The sequence below is a fragment of the Alligator sinensis genome, unplaced genomic scaffold (genome assembly GCF_000455745.1).
Source record: "Alligator sinensis unplaced genomic scaffold, ASM45574v1 scaffold473_1, whole genome shotgun sequence".
Taxonomy (NCBI): domain Eukaryota; kingdom Metazoa; phylum Chordata; order Crocodylia; family Alligatoridae; genus Alligator; species Alligator sinensis.
The window spans coordinates 429191-454188 of NW_005843025.1; the positions used below are offsets into that span (position 1 = coordinate 429191).

General features: G+C 43.4%; 1 protein-coding gene across 1 annotated transcript in view; it reads right to left on the minus strand.

Moving 5' to 3' along the window:
* The window catches only part of LOC102379804 (sodium leak channel non-selective protein-like), a 74714-nt gene extending 55450 nt beyond the window's left edge, over nucleotides 1-19264 (minus strand). The window contains 5 exon segments of the mRNA XM_025193201.1: nucleotides 814-936; nucleotides 1106-1197; nucleotides 3336-3405; nucleotides 3818-3919; nucleotides 19095-19264. Coding sequence (XP_025048986.1) covers nucleotides 814-936; nucleotides 1106-1197; nucleotides 3336-3405; nucleotides 3818-3919; nucleotides 19095-19141 — 434 coding nt within the window. The 5' untranslated portion in view covers nucleotides 19142-19264.
* Between the last annotated feature and the right edge of the window lie 5734 nt (nucleotides 19265-24998).

The following is a 24998-nucleotide window of genomic DNA, read 5'->3' on the forward strand; positions in this document are numbered from 1 at the left end:
GCAGCAGCCCCCACTGCCAGACTGCTGCAGTGGGTAGAGGGTGCAGGGAACAATCAGGGCTGCTTCAGCAGTCCAGCTGACACAAAGGGTAGTGTCCACAGGTACCAATTGGCTGGGCCCCAGAAGCTCCTGAGAGCTAGTAGCCCTGAACTACTTGCCAGGGTGGCTTTTTATAGTGCTGGGGCCAAGACAGGGCAGCTTTTTATACTGCTGGGGACAGCACAGGTGCTGGCCCTGGGCTCTGGCTCCCCCTGGCTGAAGATCTGGGAGGAACCAGGCAGGATTATTGTGCCCCAAGTGGGAAAATTTGCTCCACAACAAAGTGCATGTCCAAGCACATGCACTGAAGCAAAAAGCCCTGGCTCAAATTTGTACTTCTTGTATTTGAGCTGCTGCAAGTGCATGTGCTTGCATGTGTGGACACACCCATAGTGGGGATAAGTGAGTTAAGCTGCTGTTTTACTACTGCTGTGCTATAAAGATGCCTTGCTTTTAGCTGAAGTACAAGAAGGGCATAACAGGCTGGCTCCACATAGCTGGAAGAGAGTGACTGAAGTGTCATACCTTTTTCTTCTACCTCATGTCTACAGCTTCCCCACATGTTCTTTTATTATCTCCTCTCTTCTCCTTGGGCTGTCTGGAACCTTAAGTACTTTTTTTCCATTTCCTCCAGCAATGATATTATTATTATTTTGAGATTAATTAACTCATAGCTGTCTTAAAAGTCTATTGCGCCTATTTTTCTGTTCAAAATAAAAGTCTGGTCTTATGATGATGCAAAAGAAAGTCTTTGACTATAGTTATGAAACTTACGCATTAAAGCGAGCTCGTACAACCACGCGACAAAAGTTCCTGAATCTGTGTTCACGCCCAACTATAAAAAGTGGTTTATCAAAATATGGATGATTCTCTCGCAATTCTTCTTCTTGGACCTTCCTTTTGAAAGATAATGTATAAAATATTTAGGATTATGCAAAAAATGTCTATCAACAATACTTATCATATTGTTCTTATTTCCATTGCATTCTTTATATATTTTTTCTTTCATTACAATATAAACATTTAACATAAAAAGTGCATCCACAGACATTGGATTTCTAAATACCTTTTCATTTCAGCTTGTTCTTTTTTCTCCTGTATCATCTTAATCTCACTGTCTTCTCTTTGTGCATTTCTGTATCTCACTGTGTTAGAATGCTAGAAACAAGACAATTACTTTAAAATCTGATCAAGGGTTTTTTTATTTCTTTTTTTCTTAAGATGAATGCAAGACACAATATTTTACAAGGACATGTTTAAATTAAAAAGTCTTCCCTTCCAAATGCTTTACAGTTTTGCTTAAGGAAAACATTTTGTACAGTATGTGCTATGTACAACATATGGGTGTTTATTTTTAGTGAGTCAAGTGTTAGCACTTTTTTCATTTGGGCAATCCCACTAAAGTCAACTTTTAACTCTAAAAGCAACAAACTGTAACTGGATAGCTCAAATTCACCAAACTTTAATGAACACCATCACAGTGATTAATGGTATAGTTGTGCTCAGAGAGGGGAAGAGGAAGCACTAGGCACTCTTTCAGTTTGTTAAGCAGCTCATTTTGGTGGCTCAAACATAGGAAGAAGGCAAGACATATGACACACATGTATAAGGAATAGATATGGGGGGACAGGGAATGAGTGGAATCAGTAGAACTGAGCTCATCCTTTCAGTGTCATAGTTGTTTTCTTAGTTTGTTGTTGGATGGTGTAGATGTGTAGCTGATTCATGGTATTGGACAGAAGCATAGTAAACTCACTGAGCACCCAGGGCAGGGTGCGGGGAGCACGGGGGCATGCTGACCACTGTAGACAGGTTGGGGGTGGAGCGTGGTTGAGGGGAAGAAAAGCCTTACTTTCTTGGACTACAGCTGCCACTGCTGCTGCTGTAGTAGTCAGCTCTGCTCCAGTGGCACAACCGTGTGGATGGGCTCTTTGGGACCTGACCCTGGTGCCCCACTCACTTCTGCCACCCCTCCTGCCCCCATACATACATATGCCTGCTCTGGAAAAGACTACGCAAAAACATCTGGGGGGACCACCATTCCACTCACCCATCTTGTTCCCCTGCTCCCCCGGATACACTTCTTCGTGCCACGCTGCCCTGCCTGGCTCCTATGGCTGGACAGGGGCAGTGCAGGGCTGCCCCTGGCAAGGCAGATTCCTGGGAAGGGCAATTCTGTTGTCCCCTCATAGTCAGCACCTGGAGCTGGCTCGCTGCTTGCCTTGGTCTAGTTACACTACTGTTCTCAGACCTACCCTGTATCAAAGTCTTGCTCTCAGTGAACTCCTGGTTATTTATGGCTTGATTCTGCCATCTTGTCACATGATTAATAATTCACAAATTTAAGTGTAACTTTTTCAGGGTGGAGTACTCAATGTTACTAAGAGCAGAGGAACTGAATTATTTACTGTTACTTATCATATGCATTGAAACAGAAAATGAGATGATACCATAAAACTAGAGGGACTCATAACTTCTCTCTTCCCTTTGATTTTTTTTCTTGGAAATGCTGGATATTTCAGGAAAAATTCACTGAAATGCACTAAAGTGAAATTTAATTGATTTTATGACATTTTGCTCTAGTGAAATTAGTGTTTGCTGAATCCCTGTGCAGCCTTTGTTCATTAAGGCCATGTCTGCACAGTGTACTGGCCAAGCCTAGGAGTGCTTTGAGAAGCATGTCCCAGACATCCAGCTCATCACAAGCAAAACCCCAGAAATTAGACAATATAGCCAGCTTTGAACAGCCCTGGATGTGAACTAAGAAGCATACCTGAGACAGAGCCTGGGACTGGCACTAGGGTTTACATTCAAGGCTATTCTTAGTTGGCTACCCCTTTTAATTTCTTGTGTTTGTTGTGTTCAGAACAGGAGTATGTGGGCAGGATGTGTTATTCAGAAGCAACCCTGGGCTCAGCATGAAGGTAGTACACACAAGTTTTAAGTCTCACAGGCTTGGTGTTAGAAAAATATTTTTAATAGTATTTAAAACCCTTTCCTGGTGACATTCAAGCTGCTATTTTTCCAACTTCACTCTGCGAACCATTGCTGCCTACAGCTTCAGTGAATTCTGTATATGCCAACATTTCAAAACAGGGAAATATATGACTGTTGTACACATATTGTTTACTTTCAAGTGAATCATAATGGTGTCCTATTTAGTTATAAGATCTCAAACCATAAATTACAAACAAGATGTTATATAAGCAATACATTTGTATAAGCTGCAATCATAGAACATATTCATATATTTTTTAAATTTCAAAACTGAAACCATCATTTCTGTTTGGACTTACATCTTGAGTCAAGGTTTCAAGAGATTTTCCTCTACTGATTCGCTGGCTGTTGGAACCATGTCGTAGTGACCTGAAACAATCATTCAATGTTATGATAAATCTCAAGATGAAATTTTGACCTTTAAATGATGGCTATTATAAAGCATTGCTCTCCAGATATACAGTATCTCAAATTCTTATTTTTTTCCTTAGCTTACATCAGAAGCTTATACGTTGTTCAATCCACTCTAACATAAGCCAATTTCTTTTCCTTCTGATCTTTAAATTGATAGTTCTATAGTCAGTGAAGGAAATGACATTTGAAATAAAAAAAGAGACTTTTCCCATTTACATACTACAATGAAATTCATTATTGTTACAAGGGAAAACATGCCATTTAGTTCTTTGTACAAATCATTCCTGTTTTATACAAGTTAGATATTATGCATATTTTAATTATTTTCTTTTGATTATGATGATTTTTAAAGCATAATTGTATTTACCTGCGTTCCTGCCGTATATGATGCTGGACACTAAGAATGGACCTTTCCTTTGCAGGTTGCCCCTCAAAGGAGCCACTCAACATGCGTTGTCTAGTGCAGGCCCTAAAAAGAAGTATTGGCATGGTGGTAAAACATATGTAATCTCCAAAATTGTTTTGAAGAAGGAGAGATCAAACAAATTAATTTCTGAAAACAGACAACCTGTTGTTGTGTCACAACTGCCAGATGTGTTTGTGGGAATGCAAGGACACAGCTTAGCAGAGAGCAAAGTAGGGATAGGTACTGTTCACCAAGAAAGACTCATATTCCCAAAGCTAAACAAAATGATGAGGGCCCTCACCATGTTGCATAATCAATGCCTCAGCCCCAAGAATGTTATTAACTCTTCTTGATAGGGCACAGTGATCTCTCTGTTGGTCCGTCCACTTTTGGGGCTTTTTGAAGGATCAGTGCTTGTCTTCAGAGTCCATTACTGCATACGAGTTGGGCAAACCCATTAATAACATTACACCAGTTCATTAGGAATGTCAAGCTTTATTTCTGAATGCCTTTTATGACATGATCTCCTATAACCAATGTGATCATATTATCTAGTATAATAATTCCAAGTTTTATTGTGAAAGCAAGAGCAATCATTTTGGGTGCACTATCTAAGACCGACTGTTGCAACAAACAGTTAGAAGAAACTTATCTTGAAAAAAGACATGCCTGACATACGAAGCCCTATGAAATCTTCTCTGAGAGTAAACAGAGTGCCACAACACCACAGCCATAGTTATTCAACAGTAATTAGCTCATTGTGAGAAGATGATCAGTGCCACTACCACTTGCTATACATGTAATAAGTATAGGATGCCATCAGCTGGAAGATGACAAAACAAAAATTTATTGGCAGATGAAATCATCAATGACTGGACAATGACATAAAATCAGCCATGACTCAAGGATGTGGATAAGAAGGCCAGGATAGCACTGCTTGTAGACATTATTGTCTCATTAGATGATGTGCAGAGTGTCATTAGATACAAGCTAATAAGCTTTCATAACTTAGTCACAAAAATGAGATCTGATGCCTCAGGAAGGTGAAGTTGTCTGTGACTGGAGTTATACTATAATTGACAGTGGAAGTCCTAGACTCTTTCTTTGACTTCCTCTTGAAAATCTTTGAGTGTAGGGCCAGAATTAATGGGGAAGAGGATGGACTTGGTTTCCCTTGGCCTTGGCTGCAGTCATTGCTGCCACCTCCCATTGTTATGGAGATAGGTGAGGGGCCTGGAGGGATATGGGGATGTAAGGATGTTAGTTGTGCATGAGGTGGGGAGATTTGCTTTTGGTAATCCAGTAACATAAGATGCTGCCTGCAGAGGTGCAATTTATTAACCCATCAGGGTCCCACAGTGACAAGATGTAAAGTGGCCGATTAGCTTGGTGCCTCTTAAGTACTTTGTAAAATTCCTAGGATTAAGTGAATGCACAGTCGGTGAGTGAATACATAGCAGTTATCACTGTGGTCCCTATGTTTTGCCCCACCATGGGCAGAGCTTATTTGCAACCTCCACCACCACCCCATTTTCTGGAACAGTTTTTTGGGGGGGATGGCAGCTTAATCATATCCCCCGCCAACAACTGTTCTGAAACAGTTTTCTTGGTGAGGACTCAGGAAGGGAGGGCAGCAGAGAAACTCATGAGTTGGCCTCTGCCTGCATGGGAGAAATAGTGGGGGACTTTGGGGAAACATGGTGGGAGATCTACCCTATTGCCATCACCTGACACTCAGGCATGGTGGGTCATGAGCCATTGCCAGCACAACCCACCCCACTCTCTTTCACCCACATCAAAGCCTAACATGGTATCCCTGTGGAGGAGCTGACCAGTGTTCTGGCTACCTATCAGTGGTATGGCCTTTGTTTGATGGCACTGTGCTATACTTTGGCACCATTATTCAGCACTCTTTCTCTCACTCAGCTGATGTCAAAGGTGTGCTTGGAATGTGCCATGGTCCTCATCAAGGATGTGGGAAATCTCATTGTAAAAGGGCATGGTGAGCCTGGGACCACCAGAGGTTCAATTGGCACCCTCTACTATCTTAAACCAAGAGTGCATCCACCTTGGTTAGAGTGGTATTGCTGCTAATTCCAGTCATGGACCCATGCTGCCATATCTGCAGCAAACTGCTGAAAGACTTCCTTGTTGTGCCAGCTTTTGTGGTGAGCTTGCTGGTTCTGCTCTTCACCCCACATGGTGAGCAGGTCCTTCATCTCTACCTGCATTTGGTTAGTAACCAGTTGTAGGCAGCGGAGGAGGGATCTGGTTCCAGCACTGCTCATGAGTCTGTTTGGTTGTTTTTTTCTCCAGATGAGACACAGGCTAAACTGCTGCCTCAACAGGCTGTTTCCCTGTGCAGCCTTTTAGCACCATGTGGGGCATGGGAAAGAGCTCTTCTTGCTTGGGTATGAGACTGACAGGGGCCATAGTTATCTCTGTGCTTGGCTGGAGCAGTGGATTCTGGTGGGGGCCACAAACAGGCTCTTTGAAACTGTGGGGGACAAGGCTACAGTAGGTTTGGATGCCAGAGGGCCATGCTGCAACCTCTTACTCAAGCAGGGACTGTACAGGCATCTATTTTGCCACAAGAAACTCTCCCAGAGGCGAGATCTTGGTTGGGATTGGTAGAGCCTTCTTGTAGATCCATCATATTTCCTCCACAAGAAACCTCATGACTGCTTGTATGCTTACAGTTTCCCCCAAAAGTGTACAATACTTGTACACTTACAGTTTATCTCGGAATTACTCCCACTAGAAAGATAATGCCTGTCCATACCCTGAGTTTTTTGGGGGGCATGATCAATTTCTATATGTTGATACAGAACCAATCACAAGGGGGGGGGGAGGGAAGGGCAACCAAATTGGTTTCTAGGCTAGAGTAATAATAAAAATCAGAATATCTTGCAGAAAGTAAATAAACAATACATGTGCTTCTTTAATAAAGAATAAGGAATTCTACAAATAAAGTCTGTCATTCAGAACTGTCCCTTTTCAGGAAAAAAAACAACTTGTTCATAAGTAGTCTGCTGGAAAATTGGGGCCCCAATATATTTTGATATCATATTTATACTCTCTGTGATACTGAAAGAGACAGCACACAGGGCCATTAGTAAAATGTGCTAAATTACTGCCATATTGCACATGTGAACTTGCGTATTTTTTCTGTTTTTTCTCTTCATCCTTTGAATGTTGTCAAGCATTTGGAAAAGCACATAGCATAGCCAATGTGTAAAGAGGTCACAGAAAGGCAGAAGAAGTCATGCTAGTGAAAGTATCTTACCTTGCCATGAATATTGGAGACTTGAATTTGTGCTCCGGAAAGCATAATTGCTCTTATTTTTGTGCTACCCAATTTTTAATGTAACACATAAAACCAAATATTAATATTTCATAGCTTTTTAATGAGGCAAGTCTTAAAGACATAATTTCTCCATTTTCAATAATACTTATTAGATGATAGCCACTATGAGTTACAAGTTTATGTTTACTTTCTTAGGTAGTATTCCATGTATACCATCTTGTATGTGGGGTCCCATGAAGTGAGGCCTTATGAAGTAAAATTCACTTTTAGGGGTATGCTTTTTTCCTAATATTGTTTAAAACAAAGAAGCTGTTGTGTACTTCTGTTTTTACTCTTCTCTGCTGTTTTTCTTCTCTTGATTTTAAGCATATTTTAAGTTATAGGAATGCAGGCCCAATGTGAGCTCTGTATGAAAATGGGAAGCTTATAATACTTGTCATTGTCATCGTCACCAATTATACCAGCGTGCCAGTAAGATACAGTATAATGCACTCATTACATGAACACATTATATTATATTATGCTGAATTGCTTGAAATATCATCTCATCTAAGCAAATTGTTGTATGGCTTTCAGTAAAATACAATTTATAGCATCTCAGCTAAATCATGAACATTTCAATACAATACATTTCAAAGCATTATATGATGCAGGATAATATAATATAATCATTTCAAGAGACAACAGAAATATTATCTGAATAATGATATAATTTTTCTGTAAAAGAATAGATAACGATTATTTCCTAGAAATGGATCCTGACTGACTTCATTAGATTGATAGCTTAGTTCTCCAAACCAGAGACAATGGTAGGTTCCAATATGTAACTTCTTTTCTATAATGGCTTCTTGCTGAGATAAATGGAGCAGTTTGCATTTTTATCTTTGTGAATATGAATTATTGTGCTCTTATCCACATGCCACTGTTTTAATAGCCAGAAATTATTTCTCTTACATCCACATGTGACTTTCACATAAACTTTTCACAGGCTTGTATATGGCTCACTCAGATATCCAGTTGCTTTCTGTGTAGAGAACACAATCTCTTGCTGGGCATAATAAAAGAGAACATTAACTGCACCCAAAGTAATAACTTATTTCTGTGACTAGAGTCTTATGTCATATTATTAACAGAATAATCAAGTTTTTAAAAATCTAATACTATAAAGAATATGCATGGTAACAGAACAGACCTGTTGAAAGCCTATTTTAGCTACCCAAAGTTAGGTTTCTAAGTCCATATTTAGATGCTTAAGCAAATTACCTAACCTTCAAACATGCTAATAGCCCAGCAGCATCTATCAGTCAATGGAGAAATAGTGCAATGCAAAAGGATGAGATCAAGTGATCTGCAAGAGACAAGGCAAATTATCAGGGGGTAAATGTAGGGAATTTTTCTACAATCTTAGAGCCATAGACAATGTGGTAGGGAGGTCAATCTTGCAAGCCTTGGCTATAAAGCTCTCAAAATTCTTCTTTTGCCTTCATTATACTCTGGAATTAGTGATTTAACTAGTAAGATTTTTGAAAGCATCCTCCTTTTCTCAGCACTTGGCAAGTCAGTAAAATTTGCCTTTCCTTTGTTAAATTACTAGTGTTAAATTACTAGTTGCCTATCTCCATCATTAGTCATCCTCAAAATCTAGCCTTAATTTTTTTTCACTTGATTGAGTTCAGAAATAAACTCTCTTACTTTTATTTATTAGATATTAAATCAAATTGAAAAAAACAGTGACATTTCTTAGAAAAATGGGGTAAGAGGAAGGGAAAAATCACATATTCACAATTTCCCTCCTTTCTCAAATTCCCTGATGATCTCCATTACATATTAGGTTGATTAACATTCATTTACTGTGAAATTCGGAAGTTAGAAAACAAAGAGAGAGAGTTGAGGATAAACACATCAAGTTGGTTGCAGTCTTTACTCATGATATAAAGCTCTGGACACTTTGTTCCTTCCTTATCAGCAAACACAGAAGCAGCAATGTGCTTCTATGTGCACAAGGGAAATAAAAGTATGTTAAAAAAGAAACGATAAATTTACTAGGCAAGTTAGAAGATGAAAACAGGACTGTAGCTCACTGTCCTATAGGCAATATTACATGCTGTACATTAACTGGGGAAAAAAGGATGAGGTTCTGATCCATGAATAGAAGGGGCAGTGACTTTTTAAATGATTTCCTCCACAAAAAGTTAAAATCCCTGAAAAAAAATCAAAAGACAGTGTTTGAGCTAAATATGTCAAACTAATGAAAAATATTGAACACTTTGAGCAATACTTTGGAATTCTGTACCTTCCAAGGACTGCATTGTGTACGATGATGCTCCATGATGATGAATGTAAGATGCTTTGTGAACGATGATGATCCAGGTGGTATGCTTCCAGCAGCAAGTGTGGATTCCCCTTCTTAGGTTCCTATATCACTTCCATTTGAGGGTTGTTCACTGGAAGAATCACACACGGATTGGACTGTTCCAGACTTGATCCCTATTTTGTCTTTTGCTAATGGTTCTCCTTACATTCTGGTCTTCACTGTAGTCCTGTTATCTAACCACACCTGTTAATTATGTGCACAGATATTTCCTTTCCTTTGATTGCAGTAGAAGTGATGACAGAGCATGCTTCATGAAGATGCATTAAAAATATGGTGCCCATCTGGCACCATAGTTTATATCTGGCAGCAACAACAAGTATAAGAGGCTAACATTTTCCAGTGAGCCGACACCAAAGCCCTCCTCATATTTTCCCTTTTTGACTTGGCTGGAGAGAAAGTGAAATCTGATAGTAGCTGGTGTTCATGTTTTTTTCTTGGTTTTGCTGTTTACCATAATAAACATAGGCAGAATCACAATACTTGTTTGGAAAAATATAGGGGTATCAAATCCTGGAATTTAAGAAGTAAGAAATCACAGATTTCAAAGAGAAACCTTGACCAACATAAAACCAACATTCTTGTAAGTGACCATCCAAGCAAACAATACAAATCACTTGTTTAATGGAAGTGACCTTTTAATAATGCTGTATTCATTGCATTGAATATACTTTGGGTTTGTCTCTTAAGGCAAGAAATTGGTTACTTGGGGTTGTCCATGCCCATTATAACAATATATCAATACCCCAAGAGAGTTTTATTAAACATTATAAAAACATAAATTAGTATTGTAACTCTTGGAAGCATACAGAGCTGGGGGTTTCATTTATTCTGATCTGCAGAAAAGTATCACTATGTTTTGAAGAACACTTTTATAAAAGCAGTTGAATGATCTACCAGAATATCAGGACCCCAGCAAAACTAGATTGAATAATTCAAGAACGACATCATTCAATAGCCAGAGTTTCAGACATAAGATAAACAGTTCTCGCTTATTTAGCTGTTTATCCAAACTGAAAGGTGCTCTTAACTGGGCACATCTACACATACACTTTAATGTGCAGTAGACTAATTTGCTACACAGTAAGTGTCACCATCTACATGTGCGCGACAGGCTGGTGTAGACTAATTTACTGTACCGTCGGATATGCTGGCAGACATGAGTACTATCTGATCGTGCAGTAAATTACTGAGCTTATATGCATGTGTAGAAGGTGACAGGGCTGGCTGGGGCACGAGGGTGCTTCAATACAGGGCAGATGGCAGGCAGCCCCTGCACTGAAGCACCCTTGTGCCTCAGCCAGTCACTCTGTAGCACATGGAACCCAGCTGGAACAGTTCTGGACTGGCAAACTGACCCCCTGGGTCCCTAGTGAGGCTAGGCTGCTCCATGTGCTATGCATGAATAAACTCCAGAGCAATTAGCTCATGTTCAAACAGCACGCCACGGAGCAAAAAGCTCTGGAGCAATAAGCTCCAGAGTTTATTTATGCATGTTAATTACACATGTAGAAGTGCCCACTATGAGATACTTTATCCCCTCAGGCTCAGTCAAAATGTCAAGCAAGCTTTGTCCAGAGCAGTGAAAAGTGTGTGGAATATACCTACTGCTACTTATAATTTAGCTGTAACATCAATTATAATAAAAATCAAATCAAATTTACTAAAGTTACAGATGTCGTTTTCCAAAATTGTCACCATTCATTACTATATAATAGTTTTTTTTGGTAAAGTTGATTTTTTTTTTATCCAAAAGCCCTGAAACTTATATGTTACTCATCATAAAATACATTAGTGATGTGTAGGGGGTCCACAGGGGTGCATGTGCACCCCCTGAGAGTGCTGGTGTGCCCCCTCACAGGCCAGGCTCCCTGCTTAGGTGACGGGCAGGTGAGATTGGCTGCAGGGGAGGCCCCCCCAGTTGCTGACTGGTTGCTTGGGGGGAATGTGTCCTGCCTGACTAAGGTGGCATCAGTCCCCCATGATAAAATATGACATCCACGTGGGAAAGTGGCTCAGAATGAGTGGTGGAGTTAACATACTCGTTGTTGATCAGCTAATGTATATCTGTACCGCAAGGTACTTTGTTTCTTCCTTTTCATGTCCTTGTGAAGGTATTAGCAGAATTCATAGATTTGTTGGAATCTGACAGGGCCATACCACTGAGAAGCTTGAAATCTAAGAAGCTATTTTATGTAAGAGAATGGCAAGTTTAGAAAAAGGGCCAGTAGGCTACGCATCTCAGTGATAGGGTATCATGGTTACAAGTTATGAGGGTTCCATTATATTTAGAAATATATTGCCAGGGAGAAAGTAGCAGTTGGTCAACTACTCTATCTATAGAGGACAGTGTAAATTGGAGATGGGAACCAGGGGAAACGAAAACACCTGAGAAGATGGAATTAAGGTTATTAATGCATACCCACAGGAATGGTTGGATTAGATGATCTCCTGAGGTCCCTTCCAAACCTACTACTCTATAATTCTATAAGACCTTACAAAAAATGGCTAATCTTGTAGACCAGTGGTGCTCAATCTCTGGCCCTGTGGGCTGAATGAGTGGCATAGGGCCAGTTTGCAGGCCTGATCCAACATGGAACTACTGCACAAAGTCAGTCCATGGGTGATTCCAGAGTCACGATTACCACTACTCCCCCACTGCTAAATGTCTCAGCTCGTGGGGAGCCCTGCAGGTCAGTCAGTCCATGGGCCAGTAGTTGAGCACCTCTGGTGTAGACTTTACTGATTGTAGATAACAACTAAACCATAACTGTCACCTTCAATTCCATGTTGACCACACCAGCTTTCCATTTGGTCTAAGTTCTGGCCTTGGAAGTGTTCACAGGACCCTCATTGCAGTCAACAGGAGACTTTTTGGCTGGCTGTTCAAAGGAGGGCAAGGGCAGCATTTGTCCAAAAGTATGCAATTTTCATTTCTTCTTTTGAACTGTTTATACTGAAACACTTATACTTTGATAAAATATAATGCAATGAGGTTGAGAAGCAAATATGGGAGGGATGAGCATAAAATAATATAAATAAAATCAAGAGCTCTGATAGGTAAAGTAATTGATCAAGTGATGTCCCAGGGCATTTGGGACTGACATGGTTATATAATCCATACTCCATATAGGTTCTGATTAAAAACCTTTAGTTGGGGATCTTTACAGAAGAGAAAACCAGAACTGCTTCTCAGGATTTTAGACAATAACATCATTTCTTTCACTGTAGGGTATCTAAAATTCAGCTATACCAGCTATTTAAAAAACAAATAGTGGTGGTCATATCTTGCATTGTTATGCTTCTGTGCATCCCTTGAATGTAATTCCTAGGGTTTAATAGTGATATTTTATCTCATTTTGCATTTCAAGACTCCAATGTCATAGAAAAAGTGACCGTGTTTAGTGATTCTTTCTGCATGGGCATATGCACCACTTATAACATCCACATGGTTTCTTATGCTAGCATGTTAATTTTGAAGCTGTGAGACCAGCAGTAGAGAGCAGTACAGAAATTAAAACATTAGAATTAGCAGCATGTGAAAAAACTTTCAGACAAACTTAACTCTTGCTCAAGCGGAGGGTACTTTATTGATGACTAAGATATAATCCACAGACCATTATTCACTACAGGCCAGGAGCATTGGCTGAGTCAGTCTTGGTGGGGAGGCTCAGTGAACTCCTACAGAATGTTGACTAAAGGCCTGACCCTATTCCACCTACTTCCAATCCCATTCCTCGAGTCCTTGCTAAGACAAAAAGGTAGATTCTTTCTCTTCACTGTCTTTTAGTCTTAAGACTAATAGAAGCAATATTCTCTCTGCCTGTGTCTGAATTTCCTAAGGAAGTAGTTTTCAATCTTTTTTCATTTGCAGATGTCTAAAAATTTTTGAATGGATATGCAGACTCCTTTGGAAATTTCAAATGGAGGTAAGGACCCCTTTGAATTTTAAGTCTGTGTATTCACATACTTTTGATTGATCATAGTCCTATGATCCTGGTCCATGGTTGTCATGGGAGACTTCAACTACCCAGACATCTCACGGGAAGAGCACTCGGCTAAATCCGAGCAGTCACAAAGCTTCCTCTCATGCGTGGATGACCTCTATCTAACACAAGAAGTCTATGGGCCAAGAGGTAAAGTGCTGCTCGACCTGGTACCGGCAACTGGGGATGACCTAATCAGTGACCAAATGCTCGAAGGGAAGCTGGGTGACAGCGACCAGGAACTGATCACCTTCACCATCTGCCATAAAGCTGGCAAGTCAGTCAGCAATACAGAAGTCCTCAACTTCAGGACAGCTGACTTTGACAAGCTCAGAAGGGTTGTCGGTGAGGCCCTAAGGGACCATGACCCTAAGGGGGGGGGGAGTTCAGGAAGAGTGGTTGCTCCTCCTGGGAGCAATCCTGGATGCACAAGCTAAGGCTATTCCATCTCAGAGGAAAGGCAGCAAAAGGGCACAGCAGCCCCCTTGGCTTAGCAAGAAACTAGCGGACCTCCTGCATCTAAAAAGAAAGACCTATAAAGGATGGAGGATGGGATCCACCTCCAAGGAGGAATATTCCACACTGGTCTGGACCTGCAGGGAGCGAACCAGGAAAGCCAAAGCTGTAATGGAACTCTAACTGGTATCAAGGATATCCTACTAGTATCAAGGATAATAAAAAGTCCTTTTTTAGATATGTGGGGAGCCGGAGGAAAAGCAAGGGCAACATTGGACCCCTGCGAAACCAGATGGGATAACTGATGACCGACACCCAGGACAAAGCAAATCTGCTAAACGGGTACTTTGCATCAGTCTTTCACCAGTCCCACAGGACGCCTCTCTCCATCATGGGACAGGGAGGCCCAGGTGAGGGAGATTCCTTGCCCTCCATCAATGCTGACCTCATGAAGGAACACCTTGAGAGGCTGGACACCTTCAAGTCAGCCGGCCCTGACAATCTACACCCCAGGGTACTCAAGGACCTGGCTAGCATCATAGATCAGCCCCTAGCCATGGATCTTCGATAACTCTTGGTGCTCTGGTGAAGTGTCTGAAGATTGGAAGAAGGACAATGTGGTGCCTATCTTCAAGAAAGGGAGGAAAGTGGATCCAGCAAACTACAGGCCCATCAGCCTGACCTCTATCCCGGGGAAGGTCTTACAAAAGATTATCAAAGAGGCCAATCTTTTAATGGCAACATCCTGAGGGATAGCCAGCATGGGTTTGTTGTGGGTAGGTCTTGCTTGACCAATCGTATTTCCTTTTATGACCAGGTGACTTATCACCTGGACAAGGGAGAGGAGATTGATGTTGTACATCTTGACTTTACAAAAGCCTTCGATCTGGTATCCCATGATCACCCCTTGGTAAAAATGGCCAACTGCAGCCTTGGGTCCACCATGATCTCCTGGCTGGGGAACTGGCTCTATGGTCGGACCCAGAGGGTAGTGGTTGATGGAAGTCAATCGTCATAGTACCCTGTGACCTGTGGGGTCCCCCAAGGTTCTGTCCTTGGACCTATATTGTTCTACATCTTCATTAATGATGTGGACATTGGAGTCAGAAGCGGACTGGCCAAGTTTGCCGATGATACCAAACTTTGGGGTAAAGTATCCACACTTGAGGACAGGAGGGTGATCCAGGCTGACCTTGACAGGCTCAGGAAATGGGTGGAGGAGAACCTGATGGTGTTTAACACCAAAAAATGCAAGTTTCTCCTCCTTGGGAGGAAAAACCTGCAGCATCCTTATAGGCTTGGCAGTGCTATGCTGGCTAGCGCTACAGATGAACCTGAGGTCCCTTCCAGCCCTAATGTCTATGAAATTTATGAAATCTAGTCATCTTTTGCAGACCCTTAGTTATAGTCTGCAGACCCATGATACAAGTGCAGCTCATTCTGGGTGGAAGGCGGGGTGCAGGATGTAGGTGCTGCTTGCCCAGCCACGGTGGGGGGTTGGGCACTGCTGCCACTTGTGCAGCTGCAGGCGCAGCCACTGTGTGCCCAGCTGGGGTGGGGGAGTGCAGGATGTCGACAAAGCTGTGCTGGGAGTGGGGGGCTATGCCCTGCTGCTGCTTGCCCCCTTCCTCCCGGAGCGAGCCATGCCTGCACCGTGTCCCCTCTGCCCCCCATCGCAGCTGGGCAAGCGGCAGCAGGGCATAGACCCTGCTCTCAGAGCTACCACACCTGCAACCCATGCTCCATCCCCTCTCCACCCACCACAACAGACTTACCAGCTGGAGGTAGCTGTTTCCAGCATGGTGAGGACTGCTGCCTGTTTAGTCTATGGCTGAATCTCTGAAGCGGCACTGAATCTTCAGATCCCGTTTGGCTGAATGGAATCTGGACAGTGATTCGAATCTCTGAATCAAATCACCGTCTGTCTGAATTGGCTGAATCCTTGCTTCTTCTCACAGGCCTACTACACAGGCAAGCTCTCCGGCCAGGGGCACTAGAGGGATGCTCCCTGGGCCAGCAGTGCCCTTAAGGCACTGATTGATAGCCTGCCTGCATTACTCTGTCTGGGAAGGGGGCTGACTGTCAGTAGGCAGTTGGCAGCTGCTGAAAAGCAGCAGCTGCCACAGACAGCTCAAGAGGGTCCCAGTTCTGGGAGAATGCTCCTCATCCCAAACTTGCCAATTGGCTGATTGCTGGGATAGCGGGGTCATTCTCCCACAGCAGGAAACTTCCTGGGAGGATTCCTGCCACAGGAGAATAGCCCCTGCTCTGGGTCAACCAGCAGGAGTGCATGGGGCAGGAGGTAAGTGTGCCTGGGGCTGGAACCCACCTCTCCGCCACCAGGGCATCCCTTGCCTAATTTGCCAGTCAGCTGATTGGTGGGAGAGGGGAATGCATTCTTATTCATAGATTCATAGATGTAGGATTGGAAGGGACCTTGTAGATCTTCTAGTCTGACCCCCTGCCATGGTAAACGTTGGCCCCCATGCTTAGTCTGACCCCAGCCAGGTAAACGTTGAGCCTCCTCTTAAAGGCCCCCAGGGTAGAAGCCATCACCACTTCCCTTGGAAGTTGGTTCCAGATCCTAGCCACCCTGACTGTGAATTGGTGCCTTCTAATGTCTAGTCTAAACCTACTCTCTAGCAGCTTATGGTGGTTATTCCTTGTTACTCCGGCAGGCACTCGGGGGAACAAGGTCTCTCCCAAACCCCACTGGTCCCCGCTAGTAAGTTAATAGACAGCCACCAGATTCCCCCTCAGCCTTCTCTTGTGAAGGCTGAACAGGTTAAGGTCCTGTAGCCTCTTCTCATAGGGTCTGCCCTGCTGTCCCCCGATCATGCGAGTGGCCCTCCTTTGGACCCTATCAATGCTGTCTATATCCCACCTGAAGTGCGGCGCCCAGAACTAGACGCAGTACTCCAGCTGCAGCCTGACCAGTGTTGCATAGAGGGGGAGGATCACCTTCTTGTCCCTGCTTGTGATGCATCTGTGGATGCAGGACAAGGTACAGTTAGCCCTACTGACCGTGTTCTCGCATTGTTGGCCCATGTTCATCTTGGAGTCAATAATGACTCCAAGGTCTCTTTCTGCCACCGTGCTTTCGAGAAGAGAGTTCCCCAGCCTATAGGTATGCTGCTGGTTCTTACTACTTAAGTGCAGCACCCTGCACTTGTCAGTATTGAATCCCATCCTATTTTCATTTGCCCACCCCTGTAACCTGTGCAGGGCCTGCTGTAATCTGTCCTTCCTTTCTAGTGTGCCCAGCTCACCCCAAATCTTGGTGTCATCTGTGAATTTAAACAGGCTACTCTTCACCCTGTCATCCAAGTCACTAATAAAGAAATTGAACAGTGTGGGCCAAAGGACCGAGCCCTGGGGGACCTCACTGCCCACTTCCCTTCAGGTCAAAAATGACCCGTCCACCACCACTCTCTGAGTGCGACCCCTCAGCCAATTTGCAATCCATCTAACTGTGTAGGCATCAATGCCACAGTCACTTAGCTTTTTAATGAGAATGGGGTGGGAGACGGTGTCAAAGGCCTTCCTAAAGTCCAGAAAGACTACATCCACCGCGACACCTGCATCCAGTGATTTTGTGACCTGATCATAGAAGGCAATCAGTTTGGTCTGACATGACCTGCCCCTAATGAAACCATGCTTGTTGCCCTTGAGCATCATCCCCACTGCTGGCCCATCACAGATGTGCTCCTTGATAATCTTCTCAAAGTGCTTCCCCAGGATTGAAGTAAGACTAATGGGCCTATAGTTGCCCGGGTCCTCCCTCTTCCCTTTTTTAAAGAGGCTGGAGCCCTCCCATGGAGCCCTCCCATGGCTCCAGCCTCAAAAGAATGCTTCCTCCTTTCCCACCAATCAGCTGACTGGTAGAATAGGCAAGGGGTGCCCTGGTGGGGTTCCCATCATAAAAGAACAGCTGCCTGTCCCCTGCTCTCCTCTGAGTTGAGTGTAAGAGGAGGATATGACTACAGGAGGAACCCTTCTGAGGTTCTGGGAGGGTTCTCTGCTGCAGGACAATGTTCCCTCACCCCCCCCCCACACTCCTCAAGGCTCACCCAGAAGAGGCCAGGGCCAGGGGATAATCTTCAGTGGTGAAAACCTTCACAGGGCTCCAGAAGGGTTCCTGCCATGGGAGAATGTCTCTCCCACCTCTTCCACCAATCAGCTAATTGGCAGCATGGAGGGAGAGAGGACGTTTCCAAGCCAGGAACCCCACAGGGCTCCCTGACAGTTTGTCCCTGGGCAGAATGTCAGGGAGTTAGTGCCGAGAGAATTGTATAGCTGTTAAAGTTACTGCAGGAGGGAAGATTTCATTCTAATTGGAAGAGGTAGAACTTTCCTGTGGAAGAGTCAATTCTCCTCTGCAAGAAATCCCTTGAATGCCTGTATGTTTTCTTTTTGTACCAGGGAAAAGGCTTTTCTCCCAGCAAAAATGTAATGTCTGTCTAGGGCCTGAGTCAGCATAGAATTTGTCTCTCTGTAACTTAGACAAACACTGCTCTGAAGCTAGTATTTGAAACTATATTTTAAAAGTACTTTATTAGGGCACAGAAACTGTAGATATTTCACTCTAACTTCTATAAAGGTAAAATACAGTTATGTAACTGAAGTACTCAAAAACAGAGCCGTGAGCTTTGTTTGAAATGAATACTTTTGATCTTACAGTTATAATGTTTATCAGTCAGATCTTGACAAAGGACATTCATTTGAATTGGTAATTGTTCACATTAATATATATTACCATGGTTTTTAAGGAAAGCTAAAGTTGTGTTAATCTCTACAGCATTTATTGTCTTTTATTCTTTAGAAATATTAGCAAGAACTAAATAGGTGACTGCTATAATTTTTCTCAAATGGAATGTAATTACAAGGCACTTTTCAACAAACTTCACAATTCAGGAGTCACACTGAACTACATAATTTCATACTGAACTGCTCCTCATAAAGTACTGCAATACTTAATTTAATTTCTCAGCTATATTTTTCCAATCAGTTATTCCTTTTTATTCTGATATTTCCCAGTTAGCAGTAGTTAATATACTGTAGATGTGTATGGTTTTATGATAATGAAACTGTACATATATACAAACTAAAAACATATACATTTTTGGTACAGGTTTTCTGTGGCTGGAATCTTCACACTGGGCCATGTCATCTGGCCTCCGGGGTTTGGTAATTTGGTAGTGTAGAAGTAGTGGCAGTATTTATTGTCACTGTTCCTCCACCATCAAATTTCTGGACTCCTGGACATTTCTATGGGCTGAATCACACAAATCAATGGGCTGGATCTGGCCTGTGGGTATCAGAGTTGAATATCTCTGCCATAAATCATATACACACATTGTAAATTGACTTCTGTACAAACACTTGTTCAGAATAAACAGATTAGAAATAATTTATAACTTCTTAATAATATCACATTTGTAATTCAAAATATTTGAATACAGTATTTGAATTTTAATAATTCTAATTTAAATACTGTAAGACAAATACTGGCATGAAAAACTTCAGAAAGGTGGAAACTCAGGAAATATTTTATGACATGATGTATGGTTCCTTCATACCAGGGGGACCTAAAAGTGCTTTGTTTTCACTTGTTGCTGAACACATGTTCACATGTATTGGGATTACTTGTGCAAGTGGTGGCCATTTTAGTAGTTACACAATTTGTTTCATAGGTTTCACGAAGTATAGATTTTCAGTTAGATTATATTACACCCGTTAATGCAAAAGGTGGATGGTACCACCTAGTGCTTTGTGACTAAGGTTACAATGATGAGGTATAACAAAATTAGTTGCATTCATGTGGGGGTTGGCCTAAAATCATATTTTTTCCATTTAAGTCCCTAAAAAGTGGAATAGGATCTGATGCTTTCTTAACTTCATTGTTTCTGGTTGCAACGTTATAGTCAGAAACCATATCTTCTAGTGCAGGATACTTAAAACTTAAAGCAAGACATTGTAACAGTATTCTTCTGAGTTTGTGGGCAAGGACTGTTTTGGAATCTGTTGGCCAAACAAAACCTGAAGGTGCGAAATGACAGTAACTTCTGAAGAATCATATTTGGTTAATTCTAGAGGAACAGGTAAAAAGTGCCCAAACCAGACATTAAATTGTTAGATGAGGGATGGTAACATATATTAATTAGACCTGCTTCTCTCTTGGTTGAATAATATGCTTTAAGTACTTTTCCCATTTACATAAAAATGTAAAAAAGACTGTGGTTTTAATATAAAGGGATACACTACCATAAATTAGTGGTGCCCACCCTTTGGCCCTGAGGGCCAGATGTGTGGTGTGGGTCAGTCTGCAGGCTGGATCTGGTCTGTGGGCCCAATCCAGTACATGCAGGGCCTGATCCAACTGGGACCATATTATGCCCCAGGCTGGATTGGTCCTGGCTCCATTTGTGCTGGATTGGACTCATCACCCCAACCCCAACCCTGACCTTGACCCCACATATGCCAGATCAGGCCTGCTCCCCTGCCTCCAGTCCCATGTGTGTTGGACTGGGCTCATTGCCCCAGCCTTAGATGTACGCTGGCTGGATGCTCTGCATTGGGCCATGTCATCTAGGCAGCAGGGCTTGGAAATTTGGTGGTGGCCAAGTGAGGGTAATGTTAATTGCCGCTGTTACCTCACTGCCAAATTTCCAAGCCCTTGGGGATCCCTTTAGGTCAGATCACATGACTCCATGGGCTGGATCTGGTCTGTAGGCTGGGGGTTGAGTATCTCTACCATAAACGCAAAGAGCCTGGCAACCATATGCATGTGCTATAAACTGACTTTGTACACAAACACTTTTACAAAACAAACAGATCAGAAATCATTCATAACTTATTAATAACATCACATTTGTAATTCAAAAGATAATGTCAAACTAATGCCAGTTGTTACCTCAGGATTTTATTGATTGCTGTCTCCTTTTCTAAAAGATTCCTTGCTCTGATGCTGAAAACAGATTTACGGAGCTGTGAAATAGATAAAAAAAAAGAGTGTGATTTTAGTTGCTCTGTATATAGAAATATTTAAGTGTATTGATGGAGCAATCAATGCATTATGTTGTTGAAGTATATGAAACTTATGTTAACAGATAAGCAAAAATGACAGTGTAGTGGTCTCCATTATAAAGTCTACATTTTCTTGGTTGCTTTGCCATTGCCTCCTGCTGATGTGAAGGGACGTGAAAAAAGATCAAAATGGCCCCCTCTTAACAAAGGAGCTGTCTGATTCACAGCTGTCAAGTGATGCCTGAGGTGCTAGCCTCCTTGTGCTGCCCAACCCACTTTTGCAACTGTCTTTAGCAGTTGTGTTTGTAGGACAAAGGCCCGGTCTGTCTATAGCTGCCATTTCAGCTTCCAGGCATAGAAGACCAAACATAATGTTTCGTTAGCGTTGCTCCTTGATTTGCCCTGGTTCCTGCTCCTCTCATCTTCCCCTAGGTAAGGAGAAAGGAACAACATAAAGTCTCCTCCTAGTGCCCAAGGTTATACTAACTATCCCTTTTTTGTTATCAGTGTCTCCTTCCTTGAAGTGCTGTTTTTTGAAAGGAAGAAAAAATGAGAGGATTAAGCCATTTTTATAAGTGGATAGTTGGCATTCTTCTTATTCTTTTTGGAATAAGATGGGGAAAGCTAAGTGTTTTAGACATGTCTGTTGTAGGTTACTTCCTGGAGGTCAGGACATAGGGAGGAACATGATACAAAAAAGACAGTGCTCAGAAACCTGAAGTCCCAGTAAAGGGGTAACAAACATTTTAAATCACAGCTGACAATTGTTCCATTCTTGCATCTGTAATGATGAACGTAAAATTTCAGGCATCTTGTAAGACTTAGCCTTGTCAATTATTTGGGAATCATTATTGTAACTGGCAATCGTTAGAGAGAGATTCTGGAGTTTCCTGCAAAGCCAGTCCTATGTTTGATCAGGCTGAAATAATATCTCTAGGCACATCTTTTGAAATCTATTTATTATAGATAGATCAGAAGTTGAGCTTATTTCCTTTATCTCTTTCTGGCTTAGGGATAAGAATAACAAAATCTTGAAAAGACTACATAAAAATTAGCAAGTAAATTTGTTTCTCTAAAACTGCTGACAGATGTGAAAAAACAAAAAAGAAAAAGAGTGCTTTACTGTAAGAGGAAGTATGTTAGTTTGACTAGCCTCTGTATAGATTCAAGATTCAAGATGAAACTGGATGCTTATCTTGCTGGGATCCTATGACCCCAGCTGACTTCCTGCCCTTTGGGCGGGGGGCTGGACTCGATGATCTTCCGAGGTCCCTTCCAGCCCTGATGTCTATGAAATCTATGAAATCTAGATTGGGTGCTTCAGTAGTGCTTTTTGGCACTTTTATCTAAAGCTGATTCAATTAAAAAAAACCCTGCTAAATTACCTGATCTATACAGATGTTGGGTGAGCTGGGTCAAACTAACATGATGCCTCTTCTAGGCATGTGCTGCTCTTGGTACGGCATGTGCCAAGCTTAAAGTAAAGCACAGTTTTATTTTCTTTTTCACATCTGCAAGTAGCTTAAAAGCCCAAACTGACTAATTTATAGCAAGATTTCTTTACATAGTGTCATAACTAAAAGAAACTATGCCCATGTCACTAGCAGGAAATGAAATTTAAGCCTTCTTTGCTTTGCATGTATTATGATTGGTCAGAGTAAAAGAGAATATCCCTGCCATTAAACCCTGGCATAAAACCCTAGCGAAAACTGCTATATAATTGGAGATTCAAACGAGAACCAGATGACGTGGCTTAAATCGATTGGTTACAGTGTAAACAAAACCATCTTGCACTTCCACCCAAATTGGAGAACTCTGAGCACACAGCAGAGTAAACTTGGCGGATTGATCACCCACCAACGACTCCCCGTCATCGACTGTCCCGATGTAACCAAAATCCCCCTGCAGGCTCGTTAACTCGTTCACGGCTTGTTAACTTGTTCACGGCGCCTCGTTCGTCACGCTCGCTCGATTGTAACCTGATACGTATGCTCGACTGTAACTAAAGCAAGTCTGCTACCTGCGTCGCATTTCATCCTGAGGCGGCGTAAGTAAAAATCTCCTATAACCAACACGCGTCTGTGCCTGGTTAATTTCACTCCATCCATCAATTACCCACCTGTCCAGTCAAAAGTCTGAACACTCCAGTGGGAGTCAGAACGCAGCTGCCGGTGGCTGCGATGACTCATGACATGGCGTCACGAACAGGATACTGGGGAAATGCGATGGAGTCGGAATTAATTAAGAACTGCCCCCGGCGCAGTGGGGGGCGCTGCGCAGATAACGCGGATGAATTGTAGGCGCACATCGCTTATCACCAAGCGGGCGGAGCGGAGGCGGGGTGCATCAGCGGCTACTTCTTGTTAAAAGGGGAAGAGGGGGTCACCAAGGAATGTGCAACGGACCTAACCCCTGGGGAGTTTGGGCTCGTTATGGGGGGCGACCGGGTTCTATACCAGCCATGGGAGGAAACGAAAACGGTGTCTCTGGCCCGCGTAAAACCGACAGGCGGAGCGAATCCAACTCCTGCCCAAGAATACGCCCGCTGCATACGCCATGTACAAGAGGGCGGGGAGCTGACGCTGGTTGACAAATTTAATTGCCCAACTCTGGCGCTCGGATCGCGCGGCCATGAGCTGCTCACCCAACTCCGTGAAAGTTTAGAGGCGGAGGGCCGCACAGTGATAAAGTGGACAGGCCCAAAGTGGGACAAAGGGAAGATGATAAATGTGGTATTTTGTGCCTTTACGGGTCTGTTGTGGGAGAATGCGGACTTGGAGGCCCAGCTGGCCAGAGCTGGGAAAGTGGCCGTGGAAGCGGCGGTAAAGGAAGGTCCCAAGCAACCGCCCGAAAATGGTGCCAGGGAAAAGGGGACGTACGCGCCACCGCCCGAAAATGGCGCCGCGGAAAACGGGAAGCGCGCGGGACTTCCCCAAGGGGATGGTCAGCCACGCCATCCGCAGTTACACCCCCTGAGGCGGCACCAGTCATAGATCTGCCCCCTTACGGAGGAGGGAAGTTATACCCGGCCCTCCCAGTCAACCCCGACCCCACCCCGGTCCAGGCTCACCCGATAGCGCTGCTAAAGCATAACATAGACGACCAAGGGGTGGCACATACCACCATTACATACCGCACCCGTACCTGACCTGAAATGCAGGACTTATGCAAAGAATTGAAGATAAAACCGGGTGAAACTTTGGCGGTATGGTTGGGGCGATTGCTAGTGGAGTATGGGTCGGAGACGCTGGACCAAGATGAGGCTAGTTTCTTAACACGTGAAGCCACCTGGAGCGGGGGGCATGCCACTGACTTAAACACAATAACGAGCAACACCCACTGGCCCATTCCGGTCCCAGCTCTCGTTGCAGGTCAAGTGTGCCAAAAATCCTATGCCTGGCATAATGGACAGCCGCTGAAGCCCTCCGCAGAACAGCTACTGCTGGCCATTATTGGGGTATCCTACACATCCTGGAACCCCTGGGCACATCATTTGGGACTACTGCAGCAACAACGTGACGGACCGTGGCCCCACCGTCACCTGACAAACCCTGGCCAGGTCCCAACCACGATGGGCAGTATCGAGGCATGCGTAGAGCTTTATGGGGGAAAAGAAGCCATAACTCTCAGACTTCTCCTGGGCCTGCTGGCCGGTCAGCCGGCCAGGAATCTGCTAAGTGAACTGCCGCGACTACAGGCCTTAATGGACCCTACAACCACAAGCCCCGATGAGGCCGGACCACGATCCTCGGCGTACCCAGTCGAGCACCTGGAACCGGAGCGGCGTCAGTCTGGCCCTCGGCGTGAATTGCGGGCCCCACCACCAAGGACGCTGGAGGAGAGGGCCATGTTTGGCTTCCTCCTAAACAACATGCAGCTCACCAAACAACAGCTGCGTCTCTTAGGAGACGAGGGCCAGTGACACCTAGCATCCACAATGGGTTTTAAGTACCAAGACAAGCCAAAAAATGAGTAATGGCCGCCGGTCACACCCGC